General features: G+C 43.6%; 2 protein-coding genes across 3 annotated transcripts in view; both read left to right on the top strand.

Annotated features, from left to right (window-relative positions):
• Window positions 1-9724: 9724 nt before the first annotated feature.
• On the top strand, window positions 9725-10045 carry LOC308513657 (large ribosomal subunit protein eL42-like; the record flags this gene model as incomplete). Its single annotated transcript, XM_081083846.1, has 1 exon — window positions 9725-10045. The coding sequence occupies one exon, from the start codon at window positions 9725-9727 to the stop codon at window positions 10043-10045; it is 321 nt and encodes a 106-aa protein (XP_080939972.1).
• A 10738-nt stretch (window positions 10046-20783) lies between these two features.
• IKBKB (inhibitor of nuclear factor kappa B kinase subunit beta) overlaps window positions 20784-23814 on the top strand; it is a 52391-nt gene continuing 49360 nt past the window's right edge. For both annotated transcript variants that reach the window (XM_081082996.1, XM_081082997.1), the window contains exons 1-2: window positions 20784-20939; window positions 21606-21728. In XM_081082996.1, the coding sequence (XP_080939122.1) occupies window positions 21624-21728 (105 nt within the window). In that variant the 5' untranslated portion in view covers window positions 20784-20939; window positions 21606-21623. The remainder of the gene's footprint in view (window positions 20940-21605; window positions 21729-23814) is intronic.

The raw sequence follows: 23814 nt of genomic DNA on the forward strand, positions 1-23814 counted from the left end.
ATTTCCTTAACATCTTTTTTAAAAAAAAGCATATTGATGGGCAATTTGAGTTTACATAATCTTCAAGAAAGACCTGGATACCAGATGTCTATAGTTCAGCTTAGAAAGTGCTTTGAGCCTGGCTTGTGTGGCTCAGTGGTTGAGCGTTGACCTATGAACCAGGAGGTCACAGTTCAATTCCCAGTCAGGACACATGACAGGGTTGTGGGCCCCATTTCCCACTAGGGGGCATGCAGGAGGCAGCTGATCAATGATTCTCTCTCATCATTGATGTTTCTATCTCTCTTCCCTCTCCCTTCCTCTCTGAAATCAATAAAAATATATTTAAAAACAATATTTGGAAAAGAAAGAAAGTGCTTTGAACAATTGGACAGGACCAAGAAGAAGAATATTTTCCAATTATGCTGCTAGTTCTTCACAAGTTTGCTGATAGAGAAAAAAAAAAGCACCAGAGATTATATGCATGGTGATAAGGCTTACAAATACTAGTAGTATGAAATTTGTCCCATCAAAAGTGTAATGTACCTTGTCTTTAAAAAATACTAATGAAGCAAATATAGCAGGATGTTAACATCTATTTTTAAACTAGTGGTGGATATGTGGTATTCAGAATAGTTTCACTACCCTAAAAATCCTCTGTGCTCTCACTCAACCTTCTCTGCCTCCTATCTGCTGACAACCAATGATCTTTTTACTGTCTCCATAGTTTTGCTTTTTCCAGAATGTCATATAGTTGAAACCATCCAGAATGTAGTCTTTTCAGATTGACTTCTTTCACTTGGTAATATGCCTTTAAGTTTCCTCCATGTCTTTTCATGCCTTAATCGCTGTTTTGTTTTTGTTTTTGTTTTAGTTCTGAGTAAATTTCCATTGTTTGGGTATATTACAGTTTATCCGTTCACCTACTGAAGGACATTTTGATGCTTCCAAGTTTTGGCAATTATGAGTAAAGCTGCTGTAAACATCCATGTGCAGGTTTTCATGTGGACATAAGATTTCAGCTCATTTGGGTACTTACCAAGAAGCACAATTGCTGAGTCATATGGTAAGAGTATGTTTAGTTTTGTAAGAAACTGCCAAACTGTCTTCTAAATGGCTGTACCATTCTGCATTCCCACCAGCAATGCTTGAGAGATTTCCTGTGGCTCCACATCTTTGCTGCCACTTGGCGTGTTGTCAGTGTTTTGGATTTGGGTCATTCTAAAAGATCTGTAGTGGCACCTCGTTGTTGTTTTAATTTGCAATTCCTTAATGACAAACTGTAGAGCATCTATTTATATGTTTATTTGCATCTATGTGTCTTCTTTTTAAAGTAGGTTTGATTAATTTAAATTAGTATTTTTATTACTCCTAGTAGATCAAAAGTTGAAAAAGCAACTATTTTTAAAACATCACTTTTTAGATTGCCATAAGTAGTGTTGCCTGGGCTCATTAACAGAGGTTTAGGGTTCAAATATTTTGTTTTATTTTCTTTTCTTTAGGAAATATTAGATCCAGATTAGTATAAACAAAGCCTGTTCTTAATTTTGTCCTGGAATGTAAGGCTGTTAACAGTAGAAGACTTCTCTTGTAGAAGGCAGTTAAGACCAGAGGTCGTACTGGGCCTGGTGAGTAATCCTAAAATGAGTAGCCAAGTAGGGTTTATTATAAAAATTAGTTAAAAGGGTAGGAAGTAGAGTTAATTCTAAATTTTTCAAACCTGATTCAAAGATGATTTTTTCAACCCAGTTATGGAGAACTGCTTGGAGGGGATGCTGTGTTTGCATCTGTTTGTCCATATCATTGATCAGTTAATGACATGACATGATTTCAATGTTTTATTACCCACTAAAATGTTTGAAAATACTGTTAAGAGTAATCTGAAACAGTGATCATAAATGAGGGCAAAATTTTAAAGTAATTGATTAATATTTGAGTAAACATGTACCCATTTTTGATATTTTCAGAACAAACCATGTTATGAAAAGGGCAGTAGAAATAAAGATTACTGAAATATAATCAAATTTAACATTTTTATTAGCCTAAATATTTATGATGATGATGATTAATATTATTATATTGACTATGACTCAATGAAGGTTTGAAATGCTAGTCATCTGCTTTACATTAGTAAATGTAAGAGTATGGACAAGACTGGTTATATAGGCATGTGGAATAACTATTTTAAGATTATTTGAAGATTGATGTGACTTGTGTATATGTGTGGATGATGTAGGAAAAGTGATCAGACTTATTACTATCAAAGTATTCAATATATTGACACTCTTTTTTTTCTTTAACTTACAATTTGGTAACATTAAAAAAAATTCTTGCCCTAGCTGGTTTGGCTCAGGGGATAGAGCGTTGGCCTGTGGACTGAAGGGTCCCGGGTTTGATTCCGGTCAAGGGCACATGCCCGGGTTGTGGGCTTGATCCCCAGTAGAGGGCGTGCAGGAGGCAGCCCATCAATGATTCTCTCTCATCATTGATGTTTCTCTCTCTCCCTCTCCTTTCCTCTCTCTGAAATCAATAAAAATATTTTTTTTAAAAATTCTTACTCCAAGATATATTTTTATTTTTTTAGAGAGAAGAAGCAGGGGGAGAGAGAGAGAAAGAAACACTGATGTAACAGAGAAGCATTAATTGATTGCCTCCCATACACACCCCTGACTGGGGATCGAACCGGCAACCTAGGTATGTGCCCTGACTGGGAATCAAACCCCAAACTTTTTTGGTGTATGGGATGATGCTCCAATCAACTGAGCAACCAGGCCAGGGTTTAACACTCTTCATATGGAATATCACCAAGTTTTTGGCTTCTAAAAAGAAAAAATATCTACCATTATAAAAAATCTAAATAAAATAAAAAGTTACATAAAGTAATAGGAATTAGAAATTCTTAAAATCTTTTTTAGTAAATAAGAAGTAAGAGCTTCTCTAAATAGGATCACAATCCAATTAATTTAAATTTAATTTAAATTACAGTACTTGAAGTCAAGAATAATTTTAGGCTTAAACTACAGGAATAGAAGAGAGATTATATGTAAATTATATAAGTATGTTTATACATAAAAGATGGCTTAGTGCAATTAAAATGGTTAATACATATGCCACATTTTATTATAACGACTGTACAATTAGAAAGATATGCAATTGCTAAATTTGGACCTATCAGTAAAACAGTAATGCTTGACTAAGAGAAAGAAACATTAGTTATAAATTTGTCCCAATTAGACTAACAAGAAGAAAAAAGCCAGGTTTAACTTAAACTTAGCTAGTAGTAATGTTCAGAATCCTCACACAAATGGAGAGTACAAGTATGAATTTCCTGGTAGCAGACGTGGAGTTGAAGAAGTGAGCCACCTGGAAATGCTAATGTGTGCAGACAAAAAAGAAACAAGAAAAAAAACCCTCAAGAAAAGGCTGTTCTTTTTAGGCAAAGGACCAGGGAAGTGGCATCCTAGCAAGAGAGAAAACTTCTGGACAGACATCACAGAGAAACGGTGGCCCTATGCGTACCTATACCAGCAAAGGTCTAGATCACCGCCCTTCCCAACCCCCAAGTGGAATGAGATGCTAACTACACATAGTATGGTGATTATTTCTTAATATATACATTTATAGAATTATTATGTTGTATGCTTTAAACGGAAGCATGGTAGTCCCTCCTTTGGAAAACTGCTATTTAAAACTGCTGTTTGAACTACTCTGTTATTTTTAGATAGTCTCTTATTCTATAAAATATAACTTTGTTTTTTAGCTTGAATAATAGAAAAGATAAACTTAACTGTCTGACCTTGCAAGCTAGCCATCTAAAGGGGCTGATACACTGATACTGATATTAACTCACATATTCTGCCAAGTGTTTGCTCACCCAAGGTTACAGGTGTCTATATAGATATGATATGTACTCAAAGTTACAAGTTGTCTGTATAGATATGACAGGTGTTTGACTAGATATGATATGTATTCAAGGTTACAAGTTGTCTTATACAAAGAACTAGAAGGATATAAAAAGGAAATACTCCCTCCTGTGTTTGTTCAGAATTTGACAGAGGTAATCTGTTCTGAACCTGCACGCAATAAAGATGACTCCTAACTAATTGGCTCATTAGGCGTCTTGTCCAGCTAGCTGATTTGCGATGCAACAAAACTAATACAGTTATATGGCAATTTAAAAGAATGCGGGGGACAGAGGAACATGCTAAATGGCCCAAGTTGTCAGTCAAATCCATAAAATAGGAAAATCTATCTTCAAATGACCATTTCTGTTTAATAATTACATGGTCTGGGGGGAAAAGATGGTAATACCAAAATGTTACAAATATTAAAAAGACTTAAGAGAACTATCACCCAGATGCAATTGTGAAACTTATTTGATCTTGTTTTAAACAAGTTAACTGTAGAAAATAATTTCAGGGACAATTGGGCAATATCGAACATAGACTGGGTTTTAGGAAATATTAAGAAATTATTGTTATATGTTTTATAATGGTATTGCAATTATGTTTTTTATTTTATTTAAAAATTTTTTATTTATTTATTTTTTGTTGCTAATTTTCACCCGAAGATACTTTCCCACTGATTTTTAGAGAGAGTGGAAAGGAAGGGGAGAGACACAGAGAGAGAAACATAGATGTGAGAGAGACACATCAATTGATTTCCTTCCGCATGCAACCTGACCAGGGCTGGGAATCCAGCCTGCAACCAAGGTACGTGCCCTTGACCTGAATCAAACCCGGGATCTTTCAGCCCACAGGCCAAACCGGCTAGGGTGCAATTGTGTTTTTTAAGGCTTTATCTGTGGAGAGACATTCTGATGTATTTATGGGTGTAATATGAAATTATATCCAAATTTTGGACTTGCTTTAAAATAATTGAGCTTAAAAAAAAAAAAAAAAAAAAAGAGGGTCCCTGGCCAGGGTGGTTCAGTTGGTTGAGCGTCATCCCATGCACCAAAAGGTAGCCAGTTCAATTCTCAGTCAGGGTTGCAATCTTGATCCCCAGTAGGGGACATGCAGGAGGCAGCTGAGAAAGAGAATGGATGGAATTGGTCAGTGTGGAATTCAAGTTTAAATTAGATAACTGACTTACATATATCAGGGTAGGGAGGCATTAATACAAGCATGTCGAACTCATGGCCTGCGGGCTGCATGCGGCCCACAACGAATATTTTTGTGGCCCAGCCAATATAACGGTATGTAAGAAATATTTTAATAAAAATTTCGTAACTTCATTTTTACAATATACTGTTATACATAATTATTAATAATGAACTACAACATTCACTAATGTCTGATTACTATAATTGTGTTGCATTCATTTCCCTTATGTGCCTTACACGCAGGCGCACCATTTCTCTCCACTAATACTAACAGCGAATATTTCAGCAGCCGATTGCCACGTCATTAGTCCTGTACTGACTTGTTTGGTGTGTGCAGCAGGAAATATTTTGCTTTCGAAGAACAAGAAAAATAGGTTTATTTGTGTTATGCTTATTAATTTGTGCAGTTATTCAGTGTCTGGTAAGTTAATGTTCAAGAAAAAAATATTAATGTTTATTGTTCTATTAGTTTATGTTAACAATTACTCATTTATTTCAGCCCTTTGTATTCAGCATATCTCTATCGAAATAAACCTACGTTTCTATGAAAACGGAAGCTTTTGGGTTTTTTGTGGCCCACATAAACTTAAACCTTGTTTATTTGGCCCATGTTAGCCTTTGAGTTTGACACGCTTGGTTTAAAGTAAGGACAGTTTAGAGCTCATCCCTGTGGTTGGGATAAAGCTTCTAGCATTGAAACGGATTAAGACTTTGAATAGATATTGCAGATGTTAGTGATAACAGCACTGTGCACTGAAAATAATAGAAAAATTAGAGCTATTAAGGTAGATATTGTCAAGTAGGTATATACTCGTAAAGGAAGTAGGGCCCCTATTAGAAATAATGGATACAATGAGAACTCTATATCTATGTGGTCTGTAAATTAATTGTAGCTATGTTCTGTAGGGGGTAGGGAAGCACTCTGGTCCGTGCTGTTTTCTGCCACACTCTACAAAGATGCCAACCCATTCTGCCTGGTCACTGGTCATTGTCCTCACTTCCTGCGGCATTCGCCGCTGCTGCCCACAGTCCTTCCATGGCCACTGGCTTATAAAGCCAGGGCCACTTCTGCTGGTGGTGTCCCCTCATCCTTGCTGAGGTTCCTCCTGGTTCTCAGAGCCTCTGCCAGTCACTGGTGTTCTTCAGGAGGACTGAGGCACACTGGGGACTGGACAGCCCCAGTCGCCATGTCCATGTGCCTGCTCAGGGCTTGCTGACAACAAGCAGGTCACTCCGGATGTAAGCACGGATCTTCTCAGAGTCCCACAACATTGCTGAGGTTTTTATGTCCCACCATTCCCCTGAATTGTGGTTAGGATTAATCTCTCTCTATAAAAGCCCAGCGACTGGAATGGCAGAACGACTGGAACGACAGGTGGCTATGATGTGCACTGTAGAAGCCAACCATCCTGATCAAGGCCCCAATCACCTTCCCCTCCCCCGCACCCCCCCCCCTGCACCCTTATCGGGGGTGGGGCTGGCCAGCCAACTGCCCATGGCCCCTCGCCCCCACCAGCCTGGCCTAATGGGTCCCCATTGGGGTGGACCACCAGACCCCACCCATGCACGAATTCGTGCACCGGGCCTCTAGTGTAATAATAACAACTGCTAATTGACGTATAGACAGCAGAATGACAACTAGCATAACTTCATATAAAATTGTGCTACTGCTTATAGCACTGCATGAGGCTACTTTGGCTCAAGTCTGAGTCAGATCAAAGGGCTAGGTTTAAGTGAGGCAGACTGTCCTCACAGGAACCTGACGTTTGTAGCCCCAAGTGATGACGGTGATGGACTGGTGTTCAGAACATTAAAATAAGAATAAACAGTCCTGGTTCCTTGGTTAATAATTTTAAGGGCATGTCTAGTTGGACACATAATATTTGAGCTTTTAGAACTGTAGGTGATACAGAACTTTGTTCAATCTGGAAAAATTAGCATATAGAAAGACAGAGGGATGAACTCAGATGATGCATTTTAATCACTGAGCATATCTGACTTTATTAGCAGTTTACCCCAAGAGGCTGTACACCCTATTGTCTATAACTTCTGGGTTATTTCTGGTAATCTGGTTTTGGTTGCATTAAGGATATTATGGACACTTTTCAGAAAACTATTTCTTATTTTATTTGGGAGTTTTATCATGCCTTGAGGTCATCCAACCAAAATGTGGAGATCCAGTCCTATGCATTTGTCACATCAGTGGGGTAATTTTATTTGAAAAGATTAATTGCTAATGGTTCAGAATCTTCTAATCTGACCCTACTCAGCATAAGGTGGTTAATTATTCTGATTAGGAGAAGAAGATAGTAAGACAGTCTATTCTGTTTCCTGTTTAGAAAATAAGGAGAATGTGTCCTTTGCAGTCCCAGTGCTGTGGCTGTGGGACATGTAACCGGACAGGTAGTGCCTGTAACATACGATGCCACAGATCAGCGGTTCTCAACCTGTGGGTCGCGACCCCTCTGGCGGTTGAACGACCCTTTTCACAGGGGTCGCCTAAGACCATCCTGCATATCAGATATTTACATTATGATTCATAACAGTAGCAACATTACAGTTATGAAGTAGCAACGAAAATAATTGTATGGTTGGGTCACAACATGAGGAACTGTATTTAAAGGGCCAGAACGTTGAGAACTACTGCCACAGATTGTGTTTTTTCTTCTTTTTCACAGATTGTGTGTTTGGCAAACAGGCCTGATTTAAGTGTGCCAAGTTCCTTTTACTTCTTTTAATCTTCGTTACTATATTCCTGTGGATGAACAATGATTAAACTAATTTGTTTACTGAATTTTATTATGTTAAACTAGAGGCCTAGTGCACGAAGATCGTGCACTCAGGGGTGGGGTCCCTCAACCTGGCCTGCGGGAGCCCTCAGGGTATTTCTGACTGATTGCTTAGGCCTGCTCTCCATACCCTGCAGGGAGCGGACCTAAGCGGACATCCTTAGCACTGCTGCAGAGGCGGGAGAGGCTCCTGTCACCACCCCTGCGCTCACCAGCCTGGCTCAGGGCTTCTGGCTGAGAGGTGCTCTCCCTGTGGGAACACACTGACCACCAGGGGGAAGCTCCTGCATTGAGCATCTGCCCCCAGGTGGTCAGAGCACATTATAGCGACCGGTCATTCCGCTGCTCGCTATGATATAGGACTGTCAACTATCAATGGATTATCCAGTCACACTGAGCTGCTTCATGTAATTGGGTTAGGAATTGGAGGCAGTACCAGTCACGGACATCTGAAAAGCCCTGGCCTAAACCTTTGTTTAGAAATCACACTTTTTATAATTCTACATGTGTTAGGAACACCTGTCTTTATACCCCCTCAGGACCCCCAAAGAAGTGAGGGCACTGTGATTGGATGACACCATGGGTCTCCAACTTCCGATCTAAGGAAAGCAACAAGATGGGTTAAGACACCGCAGTACCGCAGACTATGTTCACAAAGGTTCAGGGACAGGTCGCCAGCCATCTGTCAGCAGCCCCCAGGGAGCCACCCTGCTCTGAGGGGGAGAAGCCCTTGGGTGCTTGAGAATCACACGGGCAAGCAGAGTAGTGTGGACTTTATCTGGACACCACTTGGCATGCATTTGACAGCAGAATAAAGGGAGAGTGAGACACTGTCTCTAGGAGCCCATAGTTTCATCTTCTGGTGATCACAAGAAAATCGAGGACTCAGAGAGGAAAGGCAGCCCTTAGTTTCTCAGACTCAAGAGCCCTTATCCAGAAAAGGCTTGTGAGACATAAACATTGCAGAGAGCAATTTGGCAATAACTCTTACAATATTGACATCTGCATGCTTTTTGAACTCGTAATTCCACTTCTAGAAATTTCTATGACATTCTTGACATGTGTGCAAAGACACGTAACAAAGATGTGTATTGCAGCACTGCTGTCATAGCCCAAATTTGGAATAACCACCAATGGAGAAATGGTTAAGAAGTGAAACATCCGCCGAAACCGGTTTGGCTCAGTGGACAGAGCGTCGGCCTGCGGACTGAAAGGTCCCAGGTTCGATTCCGGTCGAGGGCATGTACCTGGGTTGCGGGCACATCCCCAGTAGGAGATGTGCAGGAGGCAGCTGGTCAATGTTTCTCTCTCATCGATGTTTCTAACTCTCTATCTCTCTCCCTTCCTCTCTGTAAAAAATCAATAAAATATATTAAAAAAAAATTCTTAAAAAAAAAAAAAAAGAAGTGAAACATCCATCCAACGAGATAGAAACTGCTATGAAAAATAAGTGGAAATATTACAGAAGAGTTCATCTCTGTGAGTGGCCTTGTGGAAGCTTTCACTTTCCGTAGTAGACATTTCTGTATTAGACATTTCTGTATTAGGCATTTCTGTATTAGACATTTCTGTATTAGATATTTCTGTATTAGACATTTCTGTATTAGGCATTTCTGTATTAGACATTTCTGTATTAGGCATTTCTGTATTAGACATTTCTGTATTGCTCTGTTTTTTCCCTCTGAGATACATTGTTTTTCATTTAAAAATGCATTAAAATAGGAAATGTATATATAATAAAAAGTATATATGAGGATCCAAAGAGATTTACGAAGCCCCTAGCACATATGAGGCAGGGAGCGACACTAAATCTTAGCTCTGCAGCCTTTCCCTGCTGATAGCTCTCGCAGACATGGTGAACGTTCCTAAAACCCGCCGAACTTTCTGTAAGAAGTGTGGCAAGCATCAACCCCACAAAGTAACACAGTACAAGAAGGGCAAGGATTCTCTGTATGCACAGGGAAAGCGGCATTATGACAGGAAGCAAAGTGGCTATGGTGGGCAGACTAAGCCGATTTTCCGAAAAAAGGCTAAAACTACAAAGAAGATTGTGCTGACGCTTGAATGCTTTGAGCCTAACTGCAGATCTAAGAGAATGCTGGCTATTAAGAGATGCAAGCATTTTGAATTGGGAGGAGATAAGAAGAGAAAGGGTCAAGTGATACAGTTCTAATCTTCATATTTTGTTTGATTATCCTCCTATCTAATAAAAGAGAAACATGGTAATTGGCGTACGACCGCTACCCTTCCCATTGGCTAATCAGGGCAATATGCAAATTAACTGCCAGCCAAGATGGTGGCCGGCAGCCAGGCAGCTTGAAACTAACATGAGGCTTGCTTGCTTCAGTGACGGAGGACTCCAACGTTCCCCACCTGCCGCTGCAGGCCTCTGAGCTGCAACTCTAAGCAACTATGTAACAAATATAGAAGCTAAACAAAACCCCATGGGGGGCGGGGGGTTGGGGCGGTGCACCCTGTCACACACAGAGCAGGCTGATCAGGGGATTGGGGCGCCTTCCCCTGTCAGGAACAGAGCAGGGCCGATAGGGAGGTTGTGGCCCCGCCCCCATCACACACAGAGCCATAGGGCGATCAGGGGGTTTGGGCGCTGTCCCCTGTCACACTGATCCCGGCGCCGGGAGGCCTCGTGGCTCCGCTGATCCCGGTGCTGGGAGGCATATTACCCTTTTACTATATAGCATAGAGGCCTGGTGCACGGGTGGGTGCTTGCTGGTTTGCCCTGAAGGGTGTCCTGGATCGGGGTGGGGGTCCCCACTGGGGTGCCTGGCCAGCCTGGGTGTGGCAAGCCCTGCAATTGTCTCAGGAAAGCCTGGTGACGCTCCTGAGTCTTGGTAAGACATCAGGACTAGCTAAGCCCTGCGGAAGGCCATGCATTGAAGAAAGCTCTGGCGGGAGATGGAGAGGGGGTGCTGGTCCCAGTATTCTACTCACTTCTCTACAGCCGGGTATAAGTTGCTTTACTTCTTTTCCATCTTCTTATTAGCAATGATGGAGAAATATTTTTCTCCCTGAGTTATTTTGAGGTTCAAATGAGATTATGTATCTTCTTGCAGATCTTAAAACACATGATGAAACTACAATAATTGAAATGATTTTTTTTCATAGAGAAGAAAAGAAGGTTTAATTAAACAAAATGGAATGCAGACATAAATTCAAAACAAATGAGAATAAAGTTTCTAATAAAGGTGGCATTTCAATGCAGTGAAAAAGAAGATGAATTTTTAAATAAATGGCTTTAACAATAAGCTAGCCCTTGTGTGTGTGTGTGTGTGTGGGTGGGTGGGGAGAGGACAGTGCTGAATTCTTGCCTCATTACTCTTACAAAAGCAATGCTAAATGGATCATTAAACCTAAAAAAAGAAAACACATAATTATAAAGTGAAAATGTGACTGAAATTTATTTATAATCTTGTAGGGAAGGCTTGTCTAATCAGAATATAAAGCCTGAAGCCACAAAATATCAAATGAACGTTTAAAATATTTTTACCACAATCCCAGCCAGCGTGGCTCAGAGGTTGAGCGACGACCTATGAACCAGGAGGTCATGATTGGATTCCCAATCTGTCAGGGCATATGCCCGGGTTTCAGGCTTGATCCCCAGTGTGGGACATGCAGGAGGCAGCCAATCAATGATTCTCTCTCATCATTGATGTTTTATCTTTCTCTCCTTCTGTCTTCCTCTCTGAAATCAATAAAAATATAAAAAAAGATTTTTATGAGATAAAGCCCCACACTAGGAAGTGTCAGATAATAAATTGGGAAGCTTTTTGTCAAAAGGCTAATTTTCTTAATTAACAAGGGAAATACATACACACACATATGAATAAAAAGAATGTATATTTATGAGAAAAATATTTGATTAGACAGTATGAAATACAAGTGGTCATAACCACTTGTGTCATAACCAACGAAAGAGATTCAACATCACTTGTAACACAAGAAATGTGTTTATAACCATAATTAAGTTGACAAAAATTTAAAATTCTGATAGTATTTAGAGTTAGCAAGATTTGGGTTAAAAGACACTCCCATACATCCTGATGGGAATATATGTGAATAACAACAATTCTCTAATCTTTCCAAGGGAGAATTGAAAACATCTATCACATTTTTAAGTGCATAAACCTGATCCAGCATTTCACTGCTAGAAATTTGCTAGATATAGTCTAAATGTTAGCTGAGATATATGTGCAAGAATATTTACAGCAGCACATTTTGTGATAACACTCCAAATGTCCACGAACTGGTGGTTATATAAATCATGTTACATACATATAGTAGAATAATACTCAGCTGATAAATCAACTAGGTGAAAATGTATGTGCTTGGTTTCCAAATACCATTATCCACTAAAAGGAACCAGGACTCCTTCGAGAAAAGTGTAAGATGATCCTGGAACATCTTGTTGTACCAGAATGTAAGGAAGTACTCAAAGAATCATGGGGACGTGCCAAAACGACTCAGGCGTGAGCTTGCAGTGACTTTCACTCAAACAATTTGAGCATCAAAATAAAAAAAATAACAGCATTGGACTTAACTCATTGAATAAAATAAGAATTAAGAGTTTATACTAATATAACAAACATAAAATAGCAGAGAAGGGAAAGTTATTCTTTATAAAATTAATTTTATTGATTTTAGAGAGAGAGGTTGGAGGGAGGGAGCGAGAGAGAGAGAGGGGTTTGTTGTTCCACTTACTTATGCATTCATTGGTTGATTCCTATATGTGACCTAACCGGGGGTCAAACCTTCAACCTTGGTGTTTTGGGACGACACTCTAACCAACAGAGCTACCTGGCCAGGGCAGGGAAGTTATTCTTCACAGTAGAATACCAGCGGAAAAAAACCCACTTCTTTACAGTAAAATACCAACTATAAGAAATGATAGAGTTAGAAAATCATCAGTGGATAAAAAATGGATTAAATTTTGATGAGGAACCGGATATTTATACAATTACAAAGGGAACATAGTTATTCTACAAGTGGAGAAATCTGGCAGACATCACCTTAACCAAGGGATCAAAGTTAATGGCATCAGGAACGGGTAAGAGAAAATGAACATGTGCCTCCTGCGATGATGTGCTGAGAAAGATACAACATCCTGTCAGACAAATTGAGGTACATATTGAGGTATAGTCTACAAAACAACTGGTGTGTGCTCTTTAAAAATGTCAAGGTCAAGGAAGAAAAAGAAAGGCTGAGGAATTTTTCTAGATTAAAGGAGACTAAAGAGACAGGACAGCCCTGATCGGTTTGGCTCAATGGAGAGGGCGCCGGCCTGCGGACTGAAGGGTCCCGGGTTCGATTCTGGTCAATGGCATGTACCTTGGTTGCGGGCACATCCCCAGAGTGGGATGTGCAGGAGGCAGCTGATCGATGTTTCTCTCTCATTGATGTTTCTAACTCTCTATCCCTCTTCCTTCCTCTCTGTAAAAAAATCAATAAAATATTTTTTTAAAAAAAGAGAGAGAGACAGGACAATTAAATGCGGTACCGTATGTGATCCTGGACTGGGCCCTGGACTGGGGAAATAGCTATAAAGGATAGTAGTAGAACAACTTTAAGTATGGACTGTGAGTCAGGTAATAGTTTTGTATCAATGTTAAATCTCCTGATTTTAATAATTGAAATGTAATAGAAAGTCCTACTCTTTGTAAATGCACACTGTAGTAATTAGGGGTAGAGGGTACCACTAAAGTTTCTAATGTACTCTAAAATGGTTCAGAAAAAAAATAATATGTAGATGGGTAGATAACAGAGAAAATGACCAAAGAAAAGGGGTGAAATAGAAATAATTAGTGAATCTGGGTCATGGGTGCACAAGAGTTCCTTATATTATTCTTGCAAGTTTTCTGTAGGTTTGAAATTAATATATACACTGGCATTGACAGAGCTCCAAGATGGATTATGCAGTGACGAAGGGAAGGTGCAGAGCCACGCCTATATTATGTCACTTTAGAGCAATATCCCCTCTTTGCCCCTGCAAAGGACGTACAGGAAATGGTTGACAATGTTGCCTCTGGAGGGACAGACTAGGAATCAAGACAGAGAGAGACTTTTTAGTTTTCATTTTGTGTCATTCTTAACTGTTTGAATTTTTCCTCCCTTCTGGTAGAAGATATTCCATACACGTTAACAAATTGACTTTCTACCTCCAATTAAAATTCCAATGCTCCTGCAAGGGTTCCCACAGACGGGACCATGAACGTGGAGACAGAGGCCCTGGAGAGAAGGGAGTTGGGTGTGATGCTCCCAGATATAGCCCCAACCCCTGAGGTTAGAAAGGGGTGGCCCAGGGATGGAGACCCAGTCTTGGTGATCTGGCAGCGCTAACAGTCACTCTGCAGAAAGGAGAAGTTGGGCTGGCAGGTAGGTGGGGCAGACACCCCTGACAAGGGGAAGTGCCGAGAGCAGCCTGGGCTCAGGATGGATTTGGGTCTGACAGTTGAATTGCAACACAGCTCCAGGCCCTGAAGTACAGTTCCCATCTCCGCTGGCTGTGTGGCCTCTTCCACCCCTCCTCCCTCTGGGCTGTGCACGGGCTCTCCCCCTTCCTCTCTGTTCCTCTTTCTTGGCAAGGTCTCTGGAGGCTCATGATTAGCAGTCCTTCCCGCCCGGGCTAGCTCAGCCTCAGCCTGCGTTATTCTAGAGCCACTGACCTGGGCGGTCCCAGTCTGGTCCTCTCTGGTCTCTGACTCCTCTGACTCCTCAGCATGAAAAATCCAGCCCAGCCCAGCCCAGCAGTCTGGCCACACCTTTGGCATTCTCTAGAAATGATGGCTAAGAAATTACATGAAAATGAGCCAAGCTACAAAACTATAGTGACTGTGGGTCAGTGGTTGCCAGGGGCTACGGGGTTGGGGTTTTGGGGGAGAAAGGAGGAAGCCGGGAAGGACTGTGTCAGAAGGTGGGGGAGGGAGGCTGATGACAAGGGGACTGACCGGAGGGCACCTTTTGGAGTGATACAACCTATATGCAATTGTGAAACAGCTCATTAAACTGTACATTTAGAACTGGTAAATTTTATTTTGTGTAAGTTACACCTCTATAAACCTGATTTCTGAAAAATGGCCAAAAATGAAGTGGAGACTTTACCTATGAATGTAAATCATCTGACATCCTCCGGTAATAAAATGAGTAGGGGTCTACAGTTTTTTTCCAAAAATCTCCCCTCCCATTTTGCCATTTTTTGCCCACTTTTCAGACCACCCACTCAGTGTCAGCTGACTCAGATGGGCAGTTAGTAGTATAGAAGCAGCAGAGAAGAAAACCAGAGTTATCTAGGAACAAAACGAGACTGTTGCTTTTTCTAAAAAGGGAGGCATACATAATTCATACCAAATCACTATGGTCCCTTCTTACCGAGAGTGGTGGCTGGGCAGGGACAGAGAAAGAACGTAGACAGCATAGATAGGCTGTTTAGCTCAGAGCTTGCTTATGCCAAGGGGACGCTGTAAAGGGGTCACAGAGCCAGGAGGAGGTCACGTCAGCCTGAGAAGAGCACCATGAGAGCCAGTGAGGGGGGCCATCAGCAGGAAAATGGGTCTCAGCCTAAGGCACTGGGAATCAGAAGGGCGTTGACTGCTGTGCTGGCCATCTCAGAGCCCTGGCTGCAGGGTCCTACTGTGCAGTCATAATAATAATAATATTGTGGCCCTAGCTGGCTAGGCTCAGTGGATAAAGCATTCAGCCTGCGGACTGAAGGGTCCCAGGTTCGATTCCGACCAAGGGCACTTGCCTGGGTTGCAGGCTCGATCCCCAGTGCAGGAGGCAGCCAATCAATGATTCTCTCTCATCCTTGATGTTTCTATCTCTCTCTTCTTCTCCCTTCCTCTCTGAAATCAATAAAGAAATATATCTTTTAAAAAATAATAATATTGTGGCCTGCACACATGTAGGTGATGCATGGACACTGGGGGATAGAATAGGCAGACAGGAAACTACCAGTAGTGGGAGGGGCAACCAATAAACAATAGACTAATATTGTATTAAAATTAGTGAGGGCCTCTTTTCAGAGCTGCCATGAAGGTGCTCAGTAGCTTCCAAAAATGGTATGGCTGCTTTGGGGTGAGGCCCTCTCTTCATCCAGCAACTAGCACCAGGCCTGGTAGCCACCAGCCCAACACTCTGCATCAGGGCATTCATCTCTGAAGCAGTTTGTATCTTCTGGTCCTCAAACTGCAGGACAATGAGGTGACAGTCACAGATGATAAGATCAATGCCCTCATTACAGCAGCTGGTGTGAATGTTGAACCTTTCTGCCCAGGGTTGTTGCAAACGGCCTGGTCAATGTCAACATTGGGAGCCTCATCTACAACTTAAGGGCAGGTGGCCCTGGCCAGCAAGAGACCCTGCCCCCTCCATTATGAGGCCCTCAGTGTGGGAGAAGAGAGTGGAAGCCAAGAAAGAGGAATCTGAGGGGTTCGATCATGACAAGGGCTTTGGTCTTTTTAACTAAATCTTTTTGGTAACATGTTCAATAAAAAGCTGAACTCTTTAAAAAAAAATTAGTAATAAGTGCTCTGAAGGACTAGAATAGAGTGTGGTGACAAAATAGCCAGTTGTGGTTGAGAGGAGGACCTAATTTAGAAAGGACGGTTAGGAAACATACCACCCACGTTTTACATCAAATTCCTGGAAACGTGAAAGTTTGATGGGTTTGAGCCCATTTCACTGGAGTCAGAAAGGACTCAGCGGAGTTCTGTATTATTGCAATTAAAAATAATAGCATAATCACTACTATTCAAAGAGGGCTTAATAAGTACCAGGCTCTGTACTAGGCACTCTATATATAATCTCACTTAAACCATATAACCATGAGGAATAGGTTTTATTAGCTCCCATTCTACAGATGAAAAAACTGACACTCAGTAAGGTTCCCAAAGCCAAGAAATTGAGTTCCCAAAGCCAAGAAAATGCAGAGCCAGGATTAGAACCCACATCTCTCAGACTCCAAAGAGGACATATAACCAAAAGCTAAAGAGTGCAGGTATCACCAATCTTTACATTGGCCAATCCACTCAGGAAATTTTTATTGAGCGCCAATGATATACCAGGCACTGGGAGCGCAGCAGTGAACAAGATCTCTGCTACCGTGGAACAAAAGTAGCAGCGCAAAACTGAGGCAGAAATGTACCTGCCAGTATATAAACCCATAAACCTAGCACATATCCATGGCCTCCCTGCCACCACCACCACCAAGTAAGGGGGGGGGCGGGGGGGGGACAGGGGGGGCGGGGGGGGGCGGTCAACTGCCCTTTAGTAACTTCTTCCTCTTTCATTTGAATTTACTGGAATAAAATCATGTGTATGTAAACACAAAGGGAGAGTTCAAGCTATCATTCCTCCCCCAGTCTGTCATTCCTCCAGGGAGAGCGACTCAGGGCCCCAAATCCTCAGCTTTCAGGGTTTCACCCAAGGTTTGAGGCACGATGGCCTGGCTGGCCCTCTGAAAGTTTCCTGATTCCTCTAAAGCAGCGGTTCTCAACCTGTGGGTCGCGACCCCTTTGGGGGTCGAATGACCCTTTCACAGGGGTCGCCTAAGACCATCAGAAAACACATATATAATTACATATTGTTTTTGTGATTAATCACTATGCTTTAATTATGTTCAATCTGTAACAATGAAAATACATCCTGCATATCAGATATTTATTTACATTACGATTCATAACAGTAGCAAAATTACAGTGATGAAGTAGCAACGAAAATAATTTTATGGCTGGGGGTCACCACAACATGAGGAACTGTATTAAAGGGTCGCGGCATTAGGAAGGTTGAGAACCACTGCTCTGAAGTTTCACCATTGGTCCAGGTCTCATTCACAGAGACTTTTCTCCCTCCCTCTTTTGCAGCCAAGGATGCGCTGAGCCCTGAAGCGTCTGGGCCAAAGTTTATTCTCACCATAAGCATCCGCAAGCCCACACCCATGTCCCAGCAACTCCCCTACCGTGGTCGGCAAACTGCAGCTCGCGAGCCGCATGCGGCTCTTTGGCCCCTTCAGTGTGGCTCTTCCTAAGCCTTAGGAGTACCCTAATTAAGTTAATAACAATGTACCTACCTATATAGTTTAAGTTTAAAAAATTTGGCTCTCAAAAGAAATTTCAATCGTTGTACTGTTGATATTTGGCTCTGTTGACTAATGAGTTTGCCGACCACTGCCCTAGAAAAAAGGAGGATTTCTGCAGATCTTCCAACTACACGAGTTCTCCAACTTTTCTGGCAGAAGGATTTTCGGTGGTTGAAGGAGCAGCTTGACTTGCAAAGTCTGCTCCCTGCAGGGGTGGGATAAAGTAAACTGGGGAGGATCATGAAAAAGTTGCTGAAGTCGCTGAACCGGAGCTGACTCTGGGGGCTGGGGGACCGAGAAATCCTCCCCATCACGAGTGGGCTGTTTTTTTGCCTTTCTATCTTTTAAGCTGGCTTCTCCTACTATGACTCATCTTTCAGAAAACAATCCTCTCCTCCCTCCAAGGGGCTCAGTGCCGCTTTGCCTGGATGCTATCAGTGAGAGAGCAGTGTTCTCAAATGAGGACACAAAAAAGACTTGAGGAGAGATATCTTTGACTTACTCTGGGAAGAAGATTATATTTTAAAAAGAACCGCTTAGAACCGTATCTTTATCACAAATACCCTGCTGCCTGCCGCTGTGGTAGAACTAATTCGCACAGGGTTTTTATTGCCTGGTCCTTATCTGGAATTCTCTGTGCTTCTTATGTCCCCAGTGAGATTCCAGGTGTCTCTGATGAGAGTTACATTGCTTGAATTCCTTGGGACCGAGGTGCCCAGCGCTGTGTGAGGCACTCTGGCTGCTCAGTATTTCTTGATTATCCGCTAGTCAGTGCTAAATAGCATGCGCTGCTTCAAAACAGGAAGAAAAAGAGATACTATTCTGCCCACATCTCCAGAGCAGGATAGAGACCAGATCGAGACAGTGGACATGTCTTATCTGGAGGGAAAACAGGGCATAAGCTGATAAATATCTGGGACATGATGAAACCCAGAAGTACCTTCCTGGGCCATCATTAATTTTTAAAAAATCTAGTAATATATGACTTATCAGAGAGATTTATGTTCTGTTGAAAACCAAGTTATTCTGAGCTGAGCCATGAGACCAGATCTAGACAGTGGACATGTCTTATCTGGAGGGAAAACAGGGCGTAAGCTGATAAATATCTGGGACATGATGAAACCCAGAAGCACCTTCCTGGGCCGTCATTAATTTTTAAAAATCTAGTAATATATGACTTATCAGAGAGATTTATTGAAAACCAAGTTCTGTTGAAAACCAAGTTATTCTGAGCTGAGCCATGAGAACTCCTAAATTACAGTGGCGCAGAGTATAAACCTTCAGCCTACCGGGTATCAGCGGATGTCTCTCTAAGTTTCAGGGACAGTGATTTTCAGAGGTGACAGGATGTCATACAGGAAATAGACTCTACATATAGGAGCTCAATAAATATGTTTTATTTTTTTAAAAAACTTATTAAACAAACACTTATATTTACAGCGATTTACTCATGCTCTTTTCTCTCCCTGCTTTGAGTGTTCTATTTAGCAGAGACCACAGGTAAATCGAGAGATTCTGAGCAGCCCAGACTGCCTGGTGTGGCTCTGGGCTCCGCTGACCCCTCTGTTTGGGTTGACATGGTTCCTAAGAATTAATTAACTGCAGCCTCTGCACTCTGTTCAGGCCGCAGTGTCCTCTGCCATGACCTCATCCGTCCCGCACAACAACCCTGCTGGCGCCTGCTTTTCTGACTCCAGTGCCCTCCTCTCTATCTTCCTGCAGCTCTTGGGCTGCGGAGATGAGACCGCTGATCTTGGTTGCTGATGTTTCCACTGCTTTTGGCTTACAAAAATGACAACTGCATGCAATTCAACCGAATACTGCCGACATTTTATAGACGAGACGTGGGTGCTTGCGCTGGTTAAGTAATTGGTCCCAGGTCCTCCAAGGTCAAGAGCAGTAGCTGCCTCGAAATTCAGTTGACCTTCTGAACTTCTTAGTAGGGTACGATGAACCAAATATTAAGATTTTTCCCACTTTTTAATTGTTTTTAAATTTTTATTTTTAAAGAGGGAGGCGGGGGCTGTCAGTTTTAAGGAGTCGGCTGTGATTAATCATTCTTGACAAGGAGCCAAAGAACCCAGACCAGGGGAGCCCAGCCTGAGCCCAGCCTGAGCCCAGCCTGAGCCCAGCCTGAGCCCAGCCTGAGCCCAGCCTGAGCCCAGCCTGAGCCCAGCCTGAGCCCAGCCTGAGCCCAGCCTGAGCCCAGCCTGAGCCCAGCCTGAGCCCAGCGGTCTTGCAAGTCCTGTAAACAGGCCCGAAGTCCTCCCCACGGGGGGCCGGGAAATCCCACTGGTTAGAAGTCTAGGGAGGGGGGCGAGCTCACCCCCGGAGGGAGGGGGGGGGGCGCGGAATCCCAGCACCCCTGTCCTTGAGACCGCTCCAGTTCCAAGTCCTGCAGTGGTTCTCAATCTTCTGGCCCTTTAAATACAGTTCCTCATGTTGTGACCCAACCATACAATTATTTTCGTTGCTACTTCATAATTGTAATGTTGCTACTGTTATGAGTCGTAATGTAAATATCTGATATGCAGGATGGTCTTAGGCGACCCCTGTGAAAGGGTCCTGCCACCACCAAAGGGGTCGCGACCCACAGGTTGAGAACCGCAACTCTGGCATTTTAGGGCTTGTGTTAGGGCCGTTCTCTCTCCGGAGCAGAGCCTGTGCAATTTGGGTTAGAATCGTTTAGAAGCCACACGCATCTATCCCGGAGCCACCGGAGCGCGAGGCCCCCGGGGTACCGCCAGAGTGGCGCACGAGCGGCAGCCCGGCCAGCGCCCCCTGCGGCCCCTTTAAGGGCGGGTGGCGACCCACGTGACCCGTGACGCCAGAGCAGGAAGTGTTTGAGGAAGTGGCGCTCCGCTGGCCGATGTAAATCCCCGCTTTTTAATGTCTTCGGGGTGGTCCCAGAGCCCCCGGTTTTTCCGCCCCGGCCCTCGCGGCCCCCGCCGCCCCCGCCCCGGGTCCCCGCCGACAGGTGAGTCCACGGGCGGGCGTGGGCCGCGCGGTGCTGGGGCCCGGGACACCTGCCCACCCCTGGTCCCCTCGGCTCCGCTTGCACCTCCCTCCTCACTTGAGCCCCTGAAGACACTTGTGTGGAGTTTAGAAGTCGGGGTTCCGGGCGTGGGAGCCTGTCTGGGGTGCGGTTGGAGGGGGAGGCCCGGAGAGCAGCCCTCGCGGGCGGTTCCAGGGGCTGCTCCCAGGTGGGTGCTGCTCCCAGCCGGGTGGCTGCAGGGCAGCGCCGTGATTCACCGGGGCTGTGGGAAGACACACGTGACCGTGGGGAAACCCAGACGGTTTCTGCCCCTGCCGCCTGGGGCCGAAGGGCAGGGCAGGGCGCCCCCCGCCCAGGTCCAGGCCGGGGATCCCTTTCCGAGGTCACGGGCTGTGGGGCAGCGCCTCCTGTGCTTGACCTGCCGCCCTGCTCGCTGACCCCAGGGCTGAGGCGGGGGTGGGGGAAAGTGAGAAAGACAGAACTCTGTTGCCCAAACCAAATACACGCCAAACTTGCATACACGTTGCAGACCAGCTCAGTTTCTTCTCTTACCTGGAAAGGCTATGGTCTCTCTTACCTGCCCTATCTCATTGAGTTCCATTCCTTCTGAACCATAACCTTTTGTCTCCCACCCCAAATTGCTTCCAGAGTGAGCCCGGCATCGGTATGAGCTGGTCACCTTCCCTGCCCACCCAGACATGTGGGGCCTGGGAAATGAAAGAGCGGCTTGGGACCGGGGGATTCGGAAACGTCATCCGGTGGCACAATCAGGTAGGGGGAGGGGGGTCGTGCAGCGGGGAAGGGCCATGGGCAGGCAGGGTGCGGACTGTGGAAGACAGGCCCCCCCTCACTGCCTGTACCCCACCGTGCGCCAGGTGGGTGCATGCTGCTCACCTTGGCCATGGGCTTCTTGGGAGAGAGTGAGGATGGGGGTTTCAGGGCCGCTATGCCGACTCTCGGTTAGCGGTCTCCAAGCTTACTGACTACGCCACCTAAATAAATAGTAAAAACAATTTTAAGCTTTCAGCCTCAATTATATCTTAAATTATATATCTATGCTAACGTTAGACTATCGTGTATTACATATATTTTGTTCTAATAGATCCTGTTAGAAAACATACAAATAGAAAAATGTAAAAGATGGGAATAATGAAATATTTTTAAGTGCCTTATCAGTGTTTGCAATACTTCACAGCATAACATACGAAGAGGCTCACGCAAGTGAGAATTATTGTTAAGGGTCTGGGGATGAAAATCCGTATTTCAAACAGTTTTTATAATTTTGAGTTACTTGGACTGATTTCTTTTTAGATCTGATTAAAATTCATTGTTTTTCCTCCTTCTGTGTCTGACCTGAGCTTCCCACACTAGAAATGTTAGTTCTTCCATTTTTCTGTTTGCTTGTGCAGGTGTTACACGCACTGAAATTCTCTGTAGGAGCCTTTCTAAGCCACTCAACCACTTTATGAGAGTTATTAAACATTAGAGAATACAACTCATAATTATAACTAAGCGGAGCACATGTAACCCGCAACTTCTCCTCATAGTCCACCCCTGCCTGTGAAATGCCCTTTTCCTCGGGACGCCTCGAGTACCAGAAGTGGCAAATGACCTTTTGACTAAAGCTCTGAGGGAGTGCCAGATAGTTAATATCAGAAAAGCTTAATTTATTAATTTATATTTTTTTGCATTCCAGTTTTGGGTAACCCCTGCAGTTCATATCCCCAATTTGGAGACCACTGCGCTAGGGAACTCTCACTCATCAAAAAGCTAAATTAGCTTCTTGATCCAAAATCTAGACCTAGCGAAGTCCTGGAAGGCACCTGCTTTTTAGTCAAGGGCTGCTGAGCACTTTTTTTAAAAAAAATCTTTACCCGAGGATATTTTTTCCAATGATTTCTAGAGAGAGAGTGGGAGGGAGGGAGGAGGGGGAGAGAGAGAGAGAAACATCAAGGTGAGAGAGACACATTGATTGGTTGCCTCCTGCATGCACCCCTTCCTGGGCTGGGGAACCTGCAACCAAGGTTTGTACCTTGACCAGGAATTGAACCCTTCAGTCCACTGGCCGACACTCTGACCACAGAGAAAAACTGGCCAGGCCATGAGCACCCTTTTGGACTGAAGGGATGGCAAATTGCATACCACTTGCCAGGAGCCTGGCTGCAGCAAGTAGCGAAAGTCATCAAGTCTGCTGCCTAGCCAGTATTGTACTCTGCACGACAGTAACATTCTTTTTTTTTTTTTTTTTTTTAATATATTCTATTGATTTTTTTGCAGAGAGGAGGGGAGAGGGATAGAGAGTTACAAACATCGATCAGTTGCCTCCTGCACACCCTCTACTGGGGATGTGCCCGCAACCTAGGTGCATGCCCTTGACCGGAATCGAACCTGGGACCCTTCAGTCCGCAGGCTGACGCTCTATCCACTGAGCCAAACTGGTTAGGGCGACAGTAACATTCTTATACCCAACTGGTACACCAGGGTTCTAGCAAAGCCTACCCCTGGCTGAGGGGGCCTCAGTAACACCACTGGCTCAAATTTATTCTGGCCAGAGCATAGCCAGGGGTCTAGCATTACAGCAGAAGAACCAGATCATTCTATAGCCCCATGTAACTGGGCTGGGCTGCTTCTAGACACGCTAGGGCTTTTGAAGTCTTGACTATGGCAAACATCTTACTGCAGCTGAACTAGAGACATCTTGGTTCCCTTCAAAAGAGTTTTGTTCAAATGTACCACTTGTCTGTTATCTCCAGCTCAAAATCCCCTCCATCTGCTCTCTGGGTTTGGAAAGCTATTGTGAGATTAAATTTTATTTCCGGCTTCGTATATATGGGCCTAAGAATGTGTGTGTGTGTGT

This window comes from Myotis nattereri (assembly GCF_964212035.1).
Source record: "Myotis nattereri genome assembly, chromosome: 2".
Classification (NCBI taxonomy): domain Eukaryota; kingdom Metazoa; phylum Chordata; class Mammalia; order Chiroptera; family Vespertilionidae; genus Myotis; species Myotis nattereri.